The sequence below is a fragment of the Melopsittacus undulatus genome, chromosome 12, assembly GCF_012275295.1.
Source record: "Melopsittacus undulatus isolate bMelUnd1 chromosome 12, bMelUnd1.mat.Z, whole genome shotgun sequence".
Classification (NCBI taxonomy): Eukaryota; Metazoa; Chordata; class Aves; order Psittaciformes; family Psittaculidae; genus Melopsittacus; species Melopsittacus undulatus.
In genome coordinates, this window is record NC_047538.1 from 14,537,158 (window position 1) to 14,554,033 (window position 16,876).

The 16,876-nt window shown below is 47.9% G+C and overlaps 1 protein-coding gene across 1 annotated transcript in view; it reads left to right on the plus strand.

The window, feature by feature from the left end:
• Positions 1 to 16,876, plus strand: part of SEPTIN5 (septin 5) — a 44,420-nt gene continuing 27,544 nt past the window's right edge. Inside the window, exons 1-2 of the mRNA XM_034068244.1 lie at positions 1 to 122; positions 256 to 266. Coding sequence (XP_033924135.1) covers positions 80 to 122; positions 256 to 266 — 54 coding nt within the window. The 5' untranslated portion in view covers positions 1 to 79. The remainder of the gene's footprint in view (positions 123 to 255; positions 267 to 16,876) is intronic.

Below are 16,876 nucleotides of genomic sequence, written 5' to 3' on the forward strand. Positions count from 1 at the left end.
CCGGCCGCGCACACACTCGCGGGCAAGCCGGGAGCTGCTGCGGGCTGGGGCAGGGGCAGGCAGGGCCGCCGGCGGCACCATGAGCACCGGCATGCGGTACAAGAGCAAGCTGGTGAACCCAGGTGAGGCGCTGGGGACGCGCGGCCGCTCCGCCCCGCGGTCCGTCGCATCCCTCACGCCTCACTCTTTCTTCTTTTCTTTCCCCGGTGCCGGCTCCTGCCGCGGGCATCCCGCCCTCCTCGCTGTGCCCCGCAGAGGAGAAGCAGGTAGGTGGTGGGTTCGCGGCGCGGTGCAGCAGGGGCTGAGCTCGCCCGCCTTGCTGCAGCAGCGGGTGGTGTCCTGCTACCTGGGCACAGCACCGTTCCCCCCTGGCGCTGGGCATGGTGGCCCTGTTTTAGCTGGGTTCGTCCGGGAAATGGATTCCCCTGCGTTTTGGGTCGGGTTTCTTTTTTTGTGGTGCCTTTGGGTGTGTCGAGTAGGTTCCGATGGAGAAAGGCAGCGCAGGGGCTGGCAGAGGCATTTCAGCATTAGGAGCACGTCGCCCCATCACAACCTCTTCCCTCCGCAGCACAGATGCGCAGACACAGACCCGATTCTGCTGCTCGCCACTCCTGGGTGGTGTAGCAGATCATCACCTCTCAGGCAGCCGGGATTTGGGCGTTAGGGCACATCTGTTTTGCTTTGCAAAGCAAATAGCGTTTTGCCTTTGAGTCCTGGAGAGAGAGGAGGAGTGATGCAATCAGATGACATCGACAAGGGCTTTTTTATGTCCTTTATTTGGTATTTGGAGGATTTTAGAGTGTTTGAGAGGAAGAGGAATCCTTCTCTTCCTGAGCTTGAATGCCTAGGTAAGGGGTTACTAGCAGAGTCCCATGTGTTCCTTAGCACCATTACCATGATGTAGGCGATGTCTGCCATGTGTGGAAGAGCTTTTCTGCCTCACAAAGGTGGGGATGGATATGGTGGTTAACACAGCAGGGTAATGCATCAAGTCCCTGCAGCAGGAAGAAGTCCACCCATCCATTCCCAGCCTAGCTTTGACTTGTCTTTGAGTCCAGTCTTTCTCTGAGGCTCTAATTCCATGTACAGCAGACACCTACCAAAACAGTGGTATTGCACAGCCATTCTGGACTATAGAAAGGCAAACTGGTGGTGTAGCAGCTTGGACATTCACCTGGTTACTGCAGGAAATGGTGTTTCCCTATATAATGCAGACTTGGGCACTGAGAAAAGACATTGGGGTATTTTGTGAGCTGCTGATTGCAGTGGTGAGATGAACAAAGTAAATTCAGGGGTAACAGGATAATTGGGTCACTGGGTGCATTTCTCCCAAGCTACTTAAATTTTCGGTAGTATTTTGTTGTTATTTGTATTTAGTAGTTATCTGTAAGTGTTGCTGTTAATTCTTGTTATTTCTGGAGGAAAACAATCCAGAATGTCTTCTTGAAATTGTAGTAAATTCAATGTAAGCTGTGAACTGGAGGGGAGCTTTGTGACCCTCTCACCCCCCAAAAAAACCCAACAAAACCACATGCTGTTCTTTAGTTAATTTGTTTTTAAATAAAGAGGGGAGCAGGCTATGTATAAGGCTCCTTTCTGCTCATTCCCCAGGGGAAGAAGTGAGGCAGAGATCAGAGTAGTCTGTTGTAGATATTATCATAAATCCTGAGGGCCTTTGTCACACTGCATAGGCAAGAGTGGGCTGGAGTCGGTACCCCAAAGAGTTTGTGTCTGCAGGAGAAGGTTCTCCTGGGGCAGAGGAGGTCTCTCCTCAAACATGCAGTTGTGTGCATGTGCCTTACACCTAGAGCGCAGAATGGGTCTTGCATGGCAGAGCACGGTGCATTATGAATTTGTGCCAGCCATGGACGGTGGAGGGAAACCAAGCTGTGAATACAAAGCAGTCTGTTAAAATTAAAGTGAACACACAAAACCACAAATGATTTTTCTTTAGCATCCTTTGAGAGCAGGACTTTTCTTCCTGTGCTGCCTTGTTCCCGTTCCCTCACGTTTGGCAGCAGGTAGCAGTCCAAGAGGCTTGCTAAAGCTGTGATACTTGCTAAATTGCTTTTTCAGAATTTATTATAAAAGCTGGTTTTTATAAGCAGCTGGGAAATGGAGTGAGCTGCTGAGAGGCCAGTACAATAGAGTGCATGTGAGTAGAGCAGCCTTCAGTAAAATCTTAATTTGGATTTACTGAGTCAAAAAATAGAACAATGTGGTGTCTAAGAATGTGTCTTTGACTTCCCCCGTAGTATAGTCAGAGCTGATGCATTTGTCTAGTTCCAGAGGACTCTGCCTTGCAGGTTGGATTTGTAATTGTTACGATTTATTGAAGAAAAAATAATGGTAGATTCTCCCCCTCTCTGGTTTCCAAGGAATGGCCTCTTAACTGGTACTGAAGTCGTGCCGTTGATGTCAGTGGAGGCTTGATGCTGGTCTCTGTGCACACAGAATCAAGCTTTCCAGGAGGAAGGGTTGTGGTTTAAGACCCTGGACTTGGGAAAACCAGTTTGGTCTGTAGCTCTACAGCAGGTTGCCTGCTAAGACCAAGCTCCTCAGTCTCATACTTTGGTTCAGCACCTCTCAGAGGGATGGTTTCTCTCCTGGCAATTTATATACCGCTGGAGTGCTGAGGGGGATTCTCGTGGTGAAACTGAGTAGGCAAATGAAGCAGCGACTAATGTTCCATGTGCAGAAAAGCAGGCCCCATGTATGCAATTTGTCAAAAGAGCATTGACTTGAGAACCAAACAGGGCAAGTGCAGCAGATGGATGCTCTACCAAAGCCCAAGGTGTTGCTGTGGGAGGAGTACAGGTGAAACCTTCCAAATACCCAGTTAAACTGGAGTCTCCTGGCACACTTCTGCAGAACATGCCTCCTAGCTCCTGTTGTTGGCGTGTGTTTGGGGCGTTACCTTGCTGCTTCTCTGAAGCTCCCTCCTGCTCATTCAGGCCTGTGTCTCTAATGTGCTTTGAAGTCATTGTTTCTTTTTAAATCAAGAGGATGGGAACCTCTCCTTCCCAAGTTGATCTCTCCCCACCCCATCAACTTGCAAAGTTGTTTGGGTGTGGGAGCAGAGACTATCTGGTGAATCCAGTTCTTTCAGTGGATCTGAAATTACAGGGCTGTGCCTTTTGCATTTAGCTTGGTCCTTTTTTCCACTTAAGAGTATTTTGAAGTGGTCTGCTTGCCATTAAAAATATATATGGGGGTACTGCATATAGAGAAGATGCTGTGCAGAAGGTAATTTGACTGGAGGAATGGTTTTAGTGTGAGTCATTGGGAGGCACTAAGAATTCCTGAATTCACTGCTTTTGTGTTTCAGGTTTTGAGAATCTGGGGTTTATATCCTAAAAATTATACTCACACTCTGTTGCTTTTTTCTTAGAAAAAAAAGAGAGAAGCAGAGATTTCCATTGGTCCTGGAAGAGTAGATATCACAACAGCAGAGATGTCTTCCATCTAAAACAGCAACAATAACAACATAGTGCATCATTTTAAGGTCAACCTTCAACCACAGCCTTGCCTTGCAGAGGACATTGACCGATGGAAATCCCCCAGTTCCCTGTCAATGTGTGCTGAACCACCTTCTCCTTTTCTGTACTGTGCTTATGGAGAGATGAGCCCAGATGGCAGAAAGTGTGGCCCCTGAAAAAGCTATGCTTTGCCTAGTGCAGAGGTACCACCCTTGACACACTGAGGACAGCTCCAATGCAGGTAGTTGCTGATGACAATGAGCAGATTAAGAGGAGGGAGGGGTGGTGATTCCTGTGTCTTGAGCTGGTTGAGGATGACCTTAACATCACCTTTGATTTCTGTGTAGATACCTATGTGGTGAAAATTGGTTAGCTTAGTTTTGTGAAACGTGATGAGAAGCATCTTGTGAATTTGATGTTCCCTTGTACAGCAATTGTACAACAAAGACCAGAAGCAGAGCATGGCCTTACAGAATCCCCTCACAGCCTGTGCTGGAGCATCTTGGATAATCTGTGCTTCCACTGCATGTTTGTGTCATTGCCGTCTTTCACCTAAGTATGTTCTTTACAATAGCAGCTCTTGTAATCTTGTGATTAGAGGAAAGTTCTGCACAAGGAAGAAGAAAAGCATGGAACCTGACAGGTGAGCAGAGTACCACTGACTCTTCATTCTCTCAGAGTTAAGCCACTTATTTTATAGCTGTGATTCTTTGAATCACTGGGAGTGGCAATGTGGAACAATGTTCCTGTGCTGTCTGCCATGCTCTGTATCAGTGCAGACAGGGTGGTTTTTGCTCAGAGAAAACAAAATGATGTTTGCAGCTGGCGAGTGGGATATTTCACCACAGCTGGATAGTCTCTCACTGTGTCATAGATCGCCCTGGCAAGGCTGTTTCTCTTTGACTCCCCATGTTAATGTCTCTTCCAACCTCTGTTTTCCAACCCTGGTCTTAACATCCTGACTACCAAGATGCTCCTGCCAGAAAGGGAGTAGCAAATTAGTCACAGACTCTGGAGGTAAATACTGGAAACACTCTTACAGCAGCACATCTCTGTTTGTCTTTCTGATGTCCCAGTGTATCTTGGCCAGATGCAGCACAGGAGTGGAAGCTTTTACTTCTCTGTAAAAAGCCTTGTGTGGTTCATTAATTTTTTTTGGCCTGTTTCAAAAGACAAACGTTGGTCTTTAACCCTCCACACTGGGCAAAGGCTCAGTGCTAAGAACAGTGTGTCAGGAGCTGGGTGGGACTGGAGCCGGTCAGGAGGTTCAGTCTTGCCTGTCCTGCTATGCATCTGTCTAAACAGTCCTGCTGCAGGAGGCCCTTGTGTCCCACAGATGGGCTGTTCTGGGCTGGGGGGGAAGCCCATTCTGGGCACTTTGACTTCGTCCCCCCCCCCCCCCCCCTCCTTCTTTGTCTGGTTGGCTTCTTGGAAAAGGACTGTAGAAAGAGGTTAGCACATGAACTGCATGGTGAAACAGAACTGCTGGAGAGCTGGGCTCAGAATTTGCCTCCTGCTGCTGCTGCTGTCTCTCTTCAATTATTTATGCTCCAAATGGATAAATGGTTATTAGCGCAGGGCAGGGGTTCAGCCCTCTCAGTGCAAGTAGAAATCTGCAGTTTATGAAAAGGGGGAAGTAAATGTTTCCTGCACAGGGATTTCTGTCCCTTGAATTTCCATGAATTGCTTAGCTACTTGTGCATGAGTCCAAAATTCCACTGCTCTTGCAGGAATGGTACAGAGCTGTTTTGGGTACATTGGCCAAGTGCATGAGTGTGACATGCGGCCTGATCCTTGCTAATGCTAATGAAGTAGGAGCAAGTTTTATTTAATGCCAAGAGATGCTTGTGACACTTGCTCAGCTGCTGGGTTGCAGCAGCTGGGGCATTACAAAAGGCAGCTCACGGTTGCAGAGGTGGCAGTGTTGCTGTCATCTGAATGAAGGAGAAACCCAGTCACTGAATGTTTTTGGTCTTCAAAGTCAAGGAGTCTCTTACAACTGCTTAACACTCTCAGAAATGATACTGACTTCATAATGATGCTATTCTTCAGTTGACTGTTTTAGCAATAAACTAAGGGGTATGACAGGTCCCTGCAAAACCTGAAGAAAGTCAAGTCTAGAGAGAGAAACAGCTGTTGAGGTTCAGTGCCTTCCAGAGCCCATATTGCCTACCCTCAGTTTCAATCTAAGTTGCTATTCATTAAATACCCATTAAATGGACATCTTGGAAATCCAGGGGACAGTCCACCTTCAGCCAGCTGGTTGCTTCCTGTGCCATACCGGCTTGGGTCTCTCCTGTGTATCTTTAGAGCTTTGCCAAGTTAGTTTTAAATGTTCAGTCCAAGGGGTTTCCCCAGCAGTTTTGGGACACCCCACTGCCCACAGCAATGTTTCCTATAACAGTGCTGCAGCTACTGTTCATACATGCACAAGCTAGGTCTGGAGAGCTCTGCTCCATCTTCAATACTTCAGGCACTTCTTGCTGAGATATCTTTTAGATAAGCCAAGAAGGTTCCTCTCACGTTGTTTCTCTTCAAGTTAGTGGCTTCTATGTTACTTTTTTCCTGGAGAGCAGACAATGAACTGGAAGGTACCTTCTTTGCTTACCTGCAGAGCTTTCTGCCTCACCAATACTAAGACTTTGTCCCCTCAAGGCAGAGATTTCCCTGGGAGATTGAAACCACATAGAAAATCCTCTAATATTTGTGAAAGAAACATGTGGCATTTCTAATACATTGTGTGACTTCTGATTTTTGTGAAGCATTTTCAAGTTGTTTCATAGCATTCTGGAGTAACTCCATACAGGCTGGATTTGGTCTGTGTGTGTGTGCGCGTGTATGTCTACAGTGTGGTTAGCCACGAAGCACAAGGAAAAATGTTTGTCTGCTATTACACATTCCTTTTCTCCCAGAGAATTGTCCCTGGAGCTGTGAAGAGGTTTGCAGTCATCTTGTTCCCACAAGAGTGTTCAGGAGCTGGATTTGTGTGTGAAGCATCAGAAAAGCCGGGATCAGATCCCAGAATGCATGTTCTTTGTCAGTATGTGTGCTGCTGCTCCCCCACCACTTGGAATCCCGGAAATACTGTTTAAAGTGAATAGGGGAAGGTGGCACTAAGTGTACTGAAAAAAAAGGGTTTGTATGTGCAATGCTACCCATAGGGACTGGGCTGCAGAAAGTGGAAGAGATCAGTTGCTCCCAATTGATGTACGAGTCCTTTGCGTTTTGCATGCTGAATGGGTTAATACTTTCAATTCCTTCTCTCCTGTGTGAGTGTACTTCCTGTGCATTAATTGAAATTAATGTATTGCAGCCTGCTAACATTCCACTCTAGACTGCTGTGCCTTCCCTTGGTCTGTCAGTCCAAGCCCCATCCCATGTGGCATCACCTTCATATAGCTGTGAGAAGAGCATACTGGATGGCTGCAGGGACAGGCTTGCTAATAAGAAAAGCCTGGCTAAGTGTTGACCAGGAGCTGAAGAGGAAGTGAAACCCTGCACAAGCATCTGGGAGGATGTAATGCCAAGAGGGGGAGGAGAATTGTTTAGTTTCTGGCTTGGGTACAACTGTTCACTCCTGAAGTCAAAAGAAAAAGAAATAACAGAGAGAATCTGAGGCTGAAGTTCAGCTCCAGAAGATGGATGTAGCTATGATGTGCAGGGATGCTCAAGATGGCAGAAACCTCTCTGAATACAGCAGCTCAGCCTTCAAATTGCACCAGCCTGGTGCCATGCCGTGGCAGTGGGGCTTGAGGGAAGCTTAGAAGTGCAGTGTGCAGGAGGATCTCAGGCTGTGTGGTTCATACTAGCTCAGGATGGTGTGGGAGGTGAGCCAGTGCAGTTGTAAAGTCAGTCAGAGGTGTGAAGCCCTCTAAGTTAATGGAATTAGCTCCAATTTTCCACTCACCTCTTAAATTTTGGCTATTTTCTGCACAGTGGTACTAGCTGACAGAAGGAACAGCGATTTCCAGAACTGGAGTGCTCATCCTGAAGTTATCTGATGGAGGGAGAGGAGCAGCACGGTGGCCTATCTGTCCCTGTGTGCTACTGGTGGCTGGACTGCACGAAGTCAAGGAGCAGGAGAGCTGAGGTCCTGCATTTGCCAGCTTTGTTCAGCTCAGCTCTTTGCTCTTCCTGGGAACTTTGGGAGTGCCCTGTTTGTTTTGAAGGTTGTTATCAAGTGTGTCCAGGGTGTGTGTATGGAGCTGGGATGGTCTCTGCCTGACCCCACCCGGGGCAGCCGGTACTGTTCGCCCAGAATGACTCCTGGCAGGCAACAGGGAGCTGGAGCGCGGGCTGAGCAAATAAACCACAGCATCATGAGCGTTAGCTGCTGGAGGCTGGCCATGGGGAGGGAGCCTGTCCCACTGACCTCTGGACATTCTCAGTGCAGAAGTAAGGGAGGGGGGAAAAGAAAGATCCACTCAGCTTGTGGGAAAAAAGGCTCCAATGGCTTAACATCTGCCTTCTGCTGTCTGCAGGGCAAAGCCTATGGAGGTACAGATGTGGTCAGGGCTCCAGTGACTGATTTTCCCTTGCAGACCCCTGGTGCTGGGAGCTGTGTGATCACACATGAGAGTGCAGGCCAGGCCTTCTACTGCTTTAGTTTGTATTGCAGTTAATTTTAAGATCACCTCCCAGGCAAGTCACTTTGCTTTTGGCCTTTGTAATCTCTCCTGGATGTTTCCTCAGTGTGGGAACTGTTCTAATCCTGCTTGCTGCACTGAGCTCATTCTTGCTGTGATATGTACACACATGAAGTCTCTTTAGATCTGCAGTCTTACATCCACTTATGTTTTTTTAATAAATTATATACTACATTAATTATATATTCAGGTGAAATATGAGTCACAAAGGCATCTGCTATCTGCCTGCCCTACATACATGGCCCCTTTGGCTGTGCTTTCTTTATAGTTTAAAGCTCCCCTGAGTCTCAGTATTGGATATTAAGTGATGTGAAGTCCTGGAAATGTAGAGGCAGTATTGGAAATGCCCATCTGGACCAATAATAATTTTCCTCTGCCCAAGAGCAGCCGTAAAAAATGTCTAGAAGCTTTATGGCTTTTAGGATCCTATAGATTTCCAGAGGTTCCTGCTGCTCAGAGGAGTTGGTACCAGCTGGGATCAAACAGTAATGGAAGAAGCATCACAGCCTTCAGGAGCTGGTATTTGCAGTGGGCTGAATCAAGGCAGCAGGGGTTAAACTTCAAGTGATGCAGTTGGCTTGCAGCAAAGCCTTGCTGCTGTGATTGCACTGTGCTGAGATGAGCGAGAGTATGTCATGAGGACAGCAGGGGAGCTGCTGTCTGAGGTGATCTCTCATCTCTCAGCAGTTGTGCTCACAGTCCTGACTCTGTAGATGGTTTCTGTGGAGCAGCACCCTGAAGCCCTTCACTGGAGCATGCAGAAGGGAAGCCGCTCGTGTCTTACCCCTGAGATTAATGCCTTTGCTGTTTGCTTACTTTCAAGAGCTCTCCTCCCCTTGAAAGGAGCCCTTGGCAGAGGGTGTATTTATGAAGGAAGTGGATATCAGGGAGGACAGTTATTTAACGGGACCTGGGGCTTTTACTGGGAAGTTAATCCAGGCACATGCTTGGGAAGGACTCCAGGTCCACTGAGTAGCCGAACACTCTGGATCCGCTCTAGTTTGCGGGCAGCCTTGGGGCTGACACTTCAGAAGCTCAGACTAGGCGTGCAGAGGTGAGAAAGTTAGAGGCATGTTTTCTGGGTACACCCCAGTACTGTTAGATTGACCATCACCCTGCAGCAGGAGTGTGTCCTCTTGTCGCTTGGATAAGCCTCTCCTGCCCTGCCCCACCACACTCAGCTCACACTATGTTCACAGCATTTAACTTCACAGCAATTTAAATAAACCAGAAGCGACTGGATGGAGCCCAGCGTTCTTCCTCAGTGGCTGCTCTGTTCAGCCTGCTGGTCCTCAAACAGAAAGGCTTCATGCCATCTCATAGCTGTGTGATGGCATTATTTTCAGCAGCTCTCATTAATGTCAGTGAAAGCCTTTCTGTTTGAGGTGATAGGGCTGGTCCTCAGCAGCTGCTCAGAGGTTCCGGCCAGTGCCAGGAGCTTTGCTGCCTAGTTTGAATGGCCAGTGTCATCTGAACATCTCCCTGCTCCTCCTGTGGTCACACTGTCATGGGCAGGTGTTGGTCAATAGCAGATTTGTTGTTCTTCTGGTAAACAAGTGATGGTGTTGGAGCTGTTCTTCATATAGCAGCAATGCACTGAGTGCATGGGGTTGCTAACAAGGGATATAATGGGGCTTATTACTCTGAAAGCTTAATGAACCATCTTTTGTTTCTTTGCGAAGTGTGTAGAGGCTTCTTCACATGTTCTGTTCCTATGCTGTGTCTTGCACTCAGGTGTATGTGGTACTAAAGAGTATCTCTGTGAGGTAGAGCTCATGGCACAGACGTGGGCATTTTGGAGAACTTTGATTCTGCCTATCATAGCATTAGTGACAGTGAACAAGAAATGTTGGGGGGGGATGAAACCACTTCTTTTGCTTCCTCAGACACCCTATGTATGCCCAAAGGATAAGCTAATTTGTTGCTCCAGTGAATCCATGTGTATTCCTAGGCACCTAGAGCTTGTCCCTTGGGGGTTTAAGGCTTTTCATTCATGACAAATAACTATCTTTCTTATCGTTCAAAAAATTAAATGATTAGGGCATCCACCCACCTCTTGGCAGGCATCCTGCTGTAATAGGCCAGCATGTGTTTTCTCCAGCAAAAAGCATATTCTGCTTCATATTTGTAAGGCAGTGGTTTAGAAATGAGCCTGAAAAGAAAAGCTGATTTTCCCACTTATGCCAACATTACATCAGGAAAGAGTCCCATCAAAATTTCTTAAGGCTGGGCCATGAATTTGGCCTGACATTACTGATTGGATCATGTACAGTGGAAATAGTGTGTTCCAGAGGTGTGCAGCCGAGGGAGCATGTTCCTTTTGTGCACATAAAACCAGACCTCTGCCATCCTGGCACTGGGGGTTAGAAATCCATACAACCCTCTTGAGGCTGGAGATAAGAAGGAAAAGAACTTGACCTCATGTGGTCTGAGGGCACACGGGGCTATGAGTTGCTGTTAACAGTTTTGCTACAGGGCAACTAGAGATTATATTGATGACTCTGATTTGATAAACTTTATAGTGGAAATCCATGCTGAAGTGGCAGCAAAACCAGTGTCACAGCAATGTTACCTGCAAAGAACAGGAGTTATTGTTGAATTGATATTGTTGTTCAACTGAATTATTGAACCCAATTTGTTCAGTATGGCAGAGCTGTGTCCCTGATGCAGTGGCATCAGTTATTCAGCTTGGGGCACTAATCTTTTGTGGTTGCTTTCTCACTCAATTTTTCAGGGGAAAAATTGTCTTAAGGTGGAAAGGACTTGGGGAGGAGTGGGCAATGTGATTTAGAATGTGTGTCCTTTAATGACCCTCTGCAATGTTTAGGGCTTTGGGCTCTGTTTTCAGCAGTGCAGTTGGATGCTAAGGTTTGTTTCTAAGGCTGTGATTTTTGATGAGGAGAGAGGAAAAATGGCACTCTTGAATCTGGTAGAAAACACCATCTCTGAGACTTTCTCAGGACAATATTAGTACTGCAGGTCTGTCCTGGTCACAGTGGGTTGCTTGATCTGGCTGCAGTATTTTATACTGAATTATCACTGATGAAATTTGCCAAAATGGCAGAGTTGGGCTGTAAACCCTGTGCCTTTATGGAAAGATCCGAACAGCAGCTCTGATGTTCTTGTTCCTAGTGCAAAGCTCACTGGGGCCTCATGGCACAGTGGCAGGGTTATTGAGTGTCTGCATGATGACGGTGTCTGTGAAGCCCTCCCTGAGCCACAGACCTGCAGTTTCACCTTGTGCCAGCTCAGAACTGTAGGCTGTTCCTTCCCCAAATGAATGGATCCTGCTTACAGTGCCTCTGAGTTTGTTGGCATATTCTGGATTAACCAAGGAGCTGACACATTCCTCTGGTCTGGGTTAGTGGTGTGGAGATGAAAGGCAATAGGATGAAACATTAGCTTTTCCACAAAGGCCATTGTACAATAGGGTTATTTTAAAGGCAAATTTTTTAGGCAGTTTGCAATAATATAAACCAAGGCCCAGCTTTCTTTAAATACAGATGAAAGTGCCCAAGTGCTTTGAAACTGAGAGGAGCTGAGCACATCCTGTGTTTTTATAAATTTAGCTCTGGTGAGCAGCCTTGCCACTGTTCTCCCCCTGCCATCACTCTGTCTGATATAAATTGCTGTGTAGCACAAGCTCTTGCCATCTCCCATGAGCAGGCTCTGCAGAGGAATTTACACACCTGGTGCCAGGCTTACAGTTGCCTTTCATGTGCTGTGGTCCATGGATTAGGTCCAGGAAAGGGATTGGCAAAGAAAAATAACTGGGAAGATACTGTAGGAGGTAGGTTCCAGGCTGCTCTGAATGGCCCTTTCATCTTTGTCTCAAAAAAATCAGTGAGAACTGTAGCTCTGTGGAAACAGCTTTGAGAGGCTCATGGCCATGCTCAGGAGCGATAGACCCATCCAACATTTTGGTTTCTTTACTGGAACTGAAATTTCTACAATGCTGCTTCTTTTTTAGGGACTCTACTTGGCAGAGATGCTCCATTGTGGATTGGTGTTCCTAACATCTCATCCCACCTTGCTGCTTTTGAGAACTGTCCTCTTTGGAGGTGGATAAACTCCTCCTGTGTGTGTACTTGGCAGCAGCTAGCTAGTGGGCAGTCACTGTTCATCACACTAGCTGTGCTGCTTTCTGACTGATCTATATTCCCTGTTAGTCTTCTTCTAGGGTGGGATTGCTTTTGTGCTCCACTTCTGCACCCTGCACATGGGGATGTGTTCTCAGGGAGCTGGTTGCAATCCATGCCCTGAATGACAAATCCAGGGCTGGAGAGCTAGGCAGTGCTTTACCCTGAGGCTGGATGCTTCTGCATCCCATGTGCCTCTGTGCTTCACCTAGACTTGTCACAGCATGAAAAGCTCATGCAGGCTTTGCAACTGCACATCCCTTCTTATTTTTTGCAGTGTTGATAATCAGTCCTCACCTGGGTAAACTCCTGTGCTCTGCTTTTTGTGGATGTGGCAGTGGGTGATACGGCAAAGAATTTGAGAAGTGCAATGAAGAAGCTGTTTGCTATAGTAAGATGAACATGTATTGACTGCGCTCCTGCAGTCTGGGAGTGGGTACTTTCACCTTTAAAATTCTGAGGCTCTTGCATAAACAGTGAAATAAAATCTGCTCCCAGGGGAACAGTTTATATAGTTAAATCCAAGTATTACTGGAAAAGGAAAATACAACCTTCGTCATCTCTAACTCTGCCAGGGCACTAATGTCCTTGCATCTGTGGAATTCCTTTGCATAGAGGAGGCTTGGTTTGCCTGGGAAGAGAGGGGATTTTTGAATTGAGTTTCTTTCTGTTGCTCTTAATACATTAATGATTTCATAGCATCTCTTCTGTATCCTCTGAGCTTGCAGTTCAGAATGTTCAACAATCCTTCAGTGGATCTGTGTTTTGGAAAACATAGGGTGTGGTTTTGTGTGTTTATCATATCTGTGTTCCCCAAATGCAGGACAGTCTGATTCTTATTAAGCTGCCCTGACAGAAGCCTTTGCCTTCAGTCTGAATGGCTTTTTCTAGTAAATTTAGCAATTAAAACAAAAACCAAACCCAAGCATGTCAACAACAACATTTAGGAAAACTGGGAGTGTTAGTGCATGCCTGCTCTCACTTGCAGGATTATTCATGTCCAGTGGTTTGCAGATAAAATAGCTGTCCTTTCCTGCACACAAGGAGCAGCTGAGTACTGGAAAAGCATGAAGCTGTTTGCGAACAAGAGTCTCCTACAAACAGTGTTGATAGGCGATTTTTTTGAGACAAAGAGTGTGGCTCAGAGCTCTCCAGGGTGTCTGGGTGCAGGGTGAAGAGCACAACCCTTTCTCAGTGCCTTCTAGCCCAGCCAGGCCAGGTGTGGATGCTCATAGTGAAGTTCTCCTCACTGCTGTTTTACAGGTGTTTAGTTCTTCTCATTGCTGTTTTAAAACTGAAGCCCAGGACATAACACCTCTGCATAGATGCATTTCTGTCTGGAAGCCGTGATTTTTAGGGATACATAGCAGCTACTTTGATGAAGGAGTGGCTCCACTCCTCTGTGAGTCAGTCATGCCACAAGTGAAGCTTCCCAGAAGCATTTGAGCCTCAGGAATCCCCTTAGCCCAAATGTTCAGCTTCAGACCTGTTCCTTCCATGTAGTGGTTGGTGTTTCTCAGGGCAATGGGGTGTGCAGCACACCCTGCTCAGCTCATTGCTGTTGGAGCTCTTCCGTTGGGAGCTAGCAGCAGCTTGCCTGTAGGTCTGTGTCTCCTCATCTCTCTGACAAGGTAACCTGCTTGTTGGACATTTGCTTTCTCACCGAGTCCTCACTTTGTTATTGACTTCTGCTGGCATCTTACCAACTTACAGGTGGGAAGCCAGAATGGGCAGAATGCAGCCAGGTTGGAACAGCCTGCTGCTTCCCCTACTGAAAATTGTCTGTCCTACACCTGTTTATTCCTAGTCTGTGCTGAAGAGGAACCACCTGTACAGCCCAGGTCTGCACCTGATGCCTGGATCTGAGAAGTTCCTTCCCCTGGAGCTCACTGCTTCTAGAAGGGCTGAAGCTTTTGCTTTTATTGAGTTTTGCTGTTTGGTATCCAGGACTGGCCTCTGGAAAGAGGCTTGGGAGCAAAGTGCTCTCTGGGAGAAGCAGTCATGCTGTACTGCTGCTGTTCAGCCTCAGGGGTGGCATGTGATCCAGAGAACCTAGCACAGGATTGGCAGTGCACATAGTCCTGAGTTCCAGTCAACCATGTGGTTGAGGAAGTCCTAAAAGTATGCAGCATGTGATCCATAGCTGCACACTTGAGCATGCTCTGTCCCTTGAGAATACTCTGTCCCTTTCTTCTCTGTCTGTTGCTTTTGCAATAGCTCCCATTACCCCATGGTACTGAGAAGGTACCATGCCCAGTATTGCTTTGGCCAGTTGCTGCTGTGGCACAAGTGAGGCCAAGGCCATGTGCATTGGGCTGCAGTTGGACTTCGTCCAAGCAGCGTATGGATCACAGCAGCTGTAACTGCTGACACAATGGCCCCATCCAATGGCTGCCATTGCAGTGAGACTGGGAATTCTGGAAGAGACCCACAAAAGCTCAGTGCCTTCCTGTGTAGGGCAGAATCTGTGGTGAGGGGAAAAACCCCACGACCATGTAGGAGGGTGCTGTGTGACATTGATGTGTCTTGGCCGTTACTGCTTGAGGCACTGTTGGATACTGTGGTTGGTTTAGTGCTTCCAAGAATGAGACACTGATTCAGCTGTGGTCAATGTGTTTTTTAAATTATGCTACTGAACTGGCAGTCTGGTTTCTTCTGGCCAAACATGACCACTGCAAGGCTCTTTCCCTTAGGACTCCCCTGTGCTGGTGACCTGAATTTCCATCCTTCTTGCTCAGCCTGGTTCTTCAGGCATTGGGTTAAATACTGCCTGATCCAAGTAGGAAAATCCTGCTGCTGCCTTGGCCAGTGTGGCCACTTGGACAGTGGAGAATGGGGCTGTTGTAGAGGCCACAGGCTTGTGGTATTGGTTCTCAGTGCTTCATGGACAGGCTCAGCTGCCCACTAGAAACCATTTCCAACACTATGTGTGTGTGTGGAGAAAGCTGGGCTGCTGCAGTGCAGGCATTTGGAGACCAGCAGTTGGAGCTGGGCACAAGGTGGAGTGGTGTGGCTGAGCTAGTCTGGCAGCACCCAGCTGTGATTTCTCCCCACTGCTCTGCTTGGGTTGGCTTTGGGGAGCCGGGGGTTGAGTGTAATCCTATGCAGCTTGTGCCATACCCTGCTATTAACTCCAATCAGTCCCTGCCAGGTTTGTTCTTGCAGGGGAAGAAGGGAGGGTGGGGGTTTCGGATGGCAGTTTATTGGGAGGCAGAGATTAATGAAGTGTTGAGCTCTTAATGGGGAACATGCTCCACTGATTTGGGTTTCCCTCCCCACCCATCCCACTCTTTAATCTGTGGCACAGTCTTGAGAGCAGCTTGAGAACGGAAGTGATTTCAGACTGGAGATGACCTCATCCGTCTCCAGCTCTGAGGTGGAGCAGTGTTTGAAGCCATGGCCACAGCTTAAGCCACACTGAATGGCAGAGGCAAGGCATGAGGCTCCTGGGAGGCCCCTGTGCTTCCTGCTCAGCAGAGGGCTCTTGGTGTATATGGGGCAGAATCTCACCCCAGGGCCTCCTGCAGCTTGCCAGCCCCTTGAGTGTGAGGACCGGTAAGGCACAGCTCCAGCTGAGAGCTCCTGGCATCTTGCTCTAGTTACCAGGACTTCAAGGCTGCTTGTGCTGCTCTCTCCAATGGTTGTGACCTTTGCAGGGTGGGATCAGGGGTGTGATGTGTCCCCTTTTGGTGGAGGGAACAGCTCTATAGAGAAGCAGCATCACTGCTGGGAACCAGCTCCATGTGTCTGCTTAAGGAAGTGGGTGTTCTGGGGTGCTGGGCTGTATAGTATGGTGCTCCCTAGCCCCACAACTGAGGGGCAGCACCCTGCTGCCAGGTGGTGTGGCTGTGCAAGTGGGGATGGCTGTGGGGGTTTTTAGCTTTCTGTTCTCATCCTTCTACATGCTCACACAGAGTAGGGTGGGGAATAGGAAGAAGACAGAACAGAGTCCAAAAAACACAGCTGGATAAAAGGCCTAGAAATGGTACTTTTTGGAGCAGTTTCCTGATGAAAACTTCTGGCCTCTCCTGCAGGGTGCTGAGCCTGGGCCGGCTGGAAGATGTGCTCAGTGCAATCATGTGTGGGTGCAGGAAGGTGCTGAAGGAATGTGAACGGATGTAAAGAGTCCCCACGGGGGTCTTTGTATCTGAGGGACCTGTGGATTGATGGAAAAGGGGATCAGGGCCCTTCTGGAGGCTTTGCTTTCTAGGAGCAGAGATGTCAGTAGGAGCACTGAGGATTGGGAGCATGGGGTGGGAGCCAGCTGGGGAGTCAGCTCCAGGTCCCAGGCAGTGGCAAGGAGGTTGGAAAACCTGAAACTGCCAAAGAATTCTCCTTCCTGACGTGGCAGAGGGCCCTTCTCCCTCCTGCCTTGATATCTGCTGCTGAGGTGACCAAGATTTTCTCTGGCACCATTGGAGCCTGGAGTCCTTGGACTCTGCTGGTCTCCCTGGCTGCTGGAGCTGCTTTGCCAGACGCAGCTCTGGACTTCAGTAAATGCCTGTGTGCTCTTGTAAGGACAGTTTCCAAGTGCTGTCTCACAACCCTTATTGGGAAGTCCAGCCACTTCGCCTTAAACCTAGTTGTCTTCTGGCTTCAGCTCAAGCTGAAG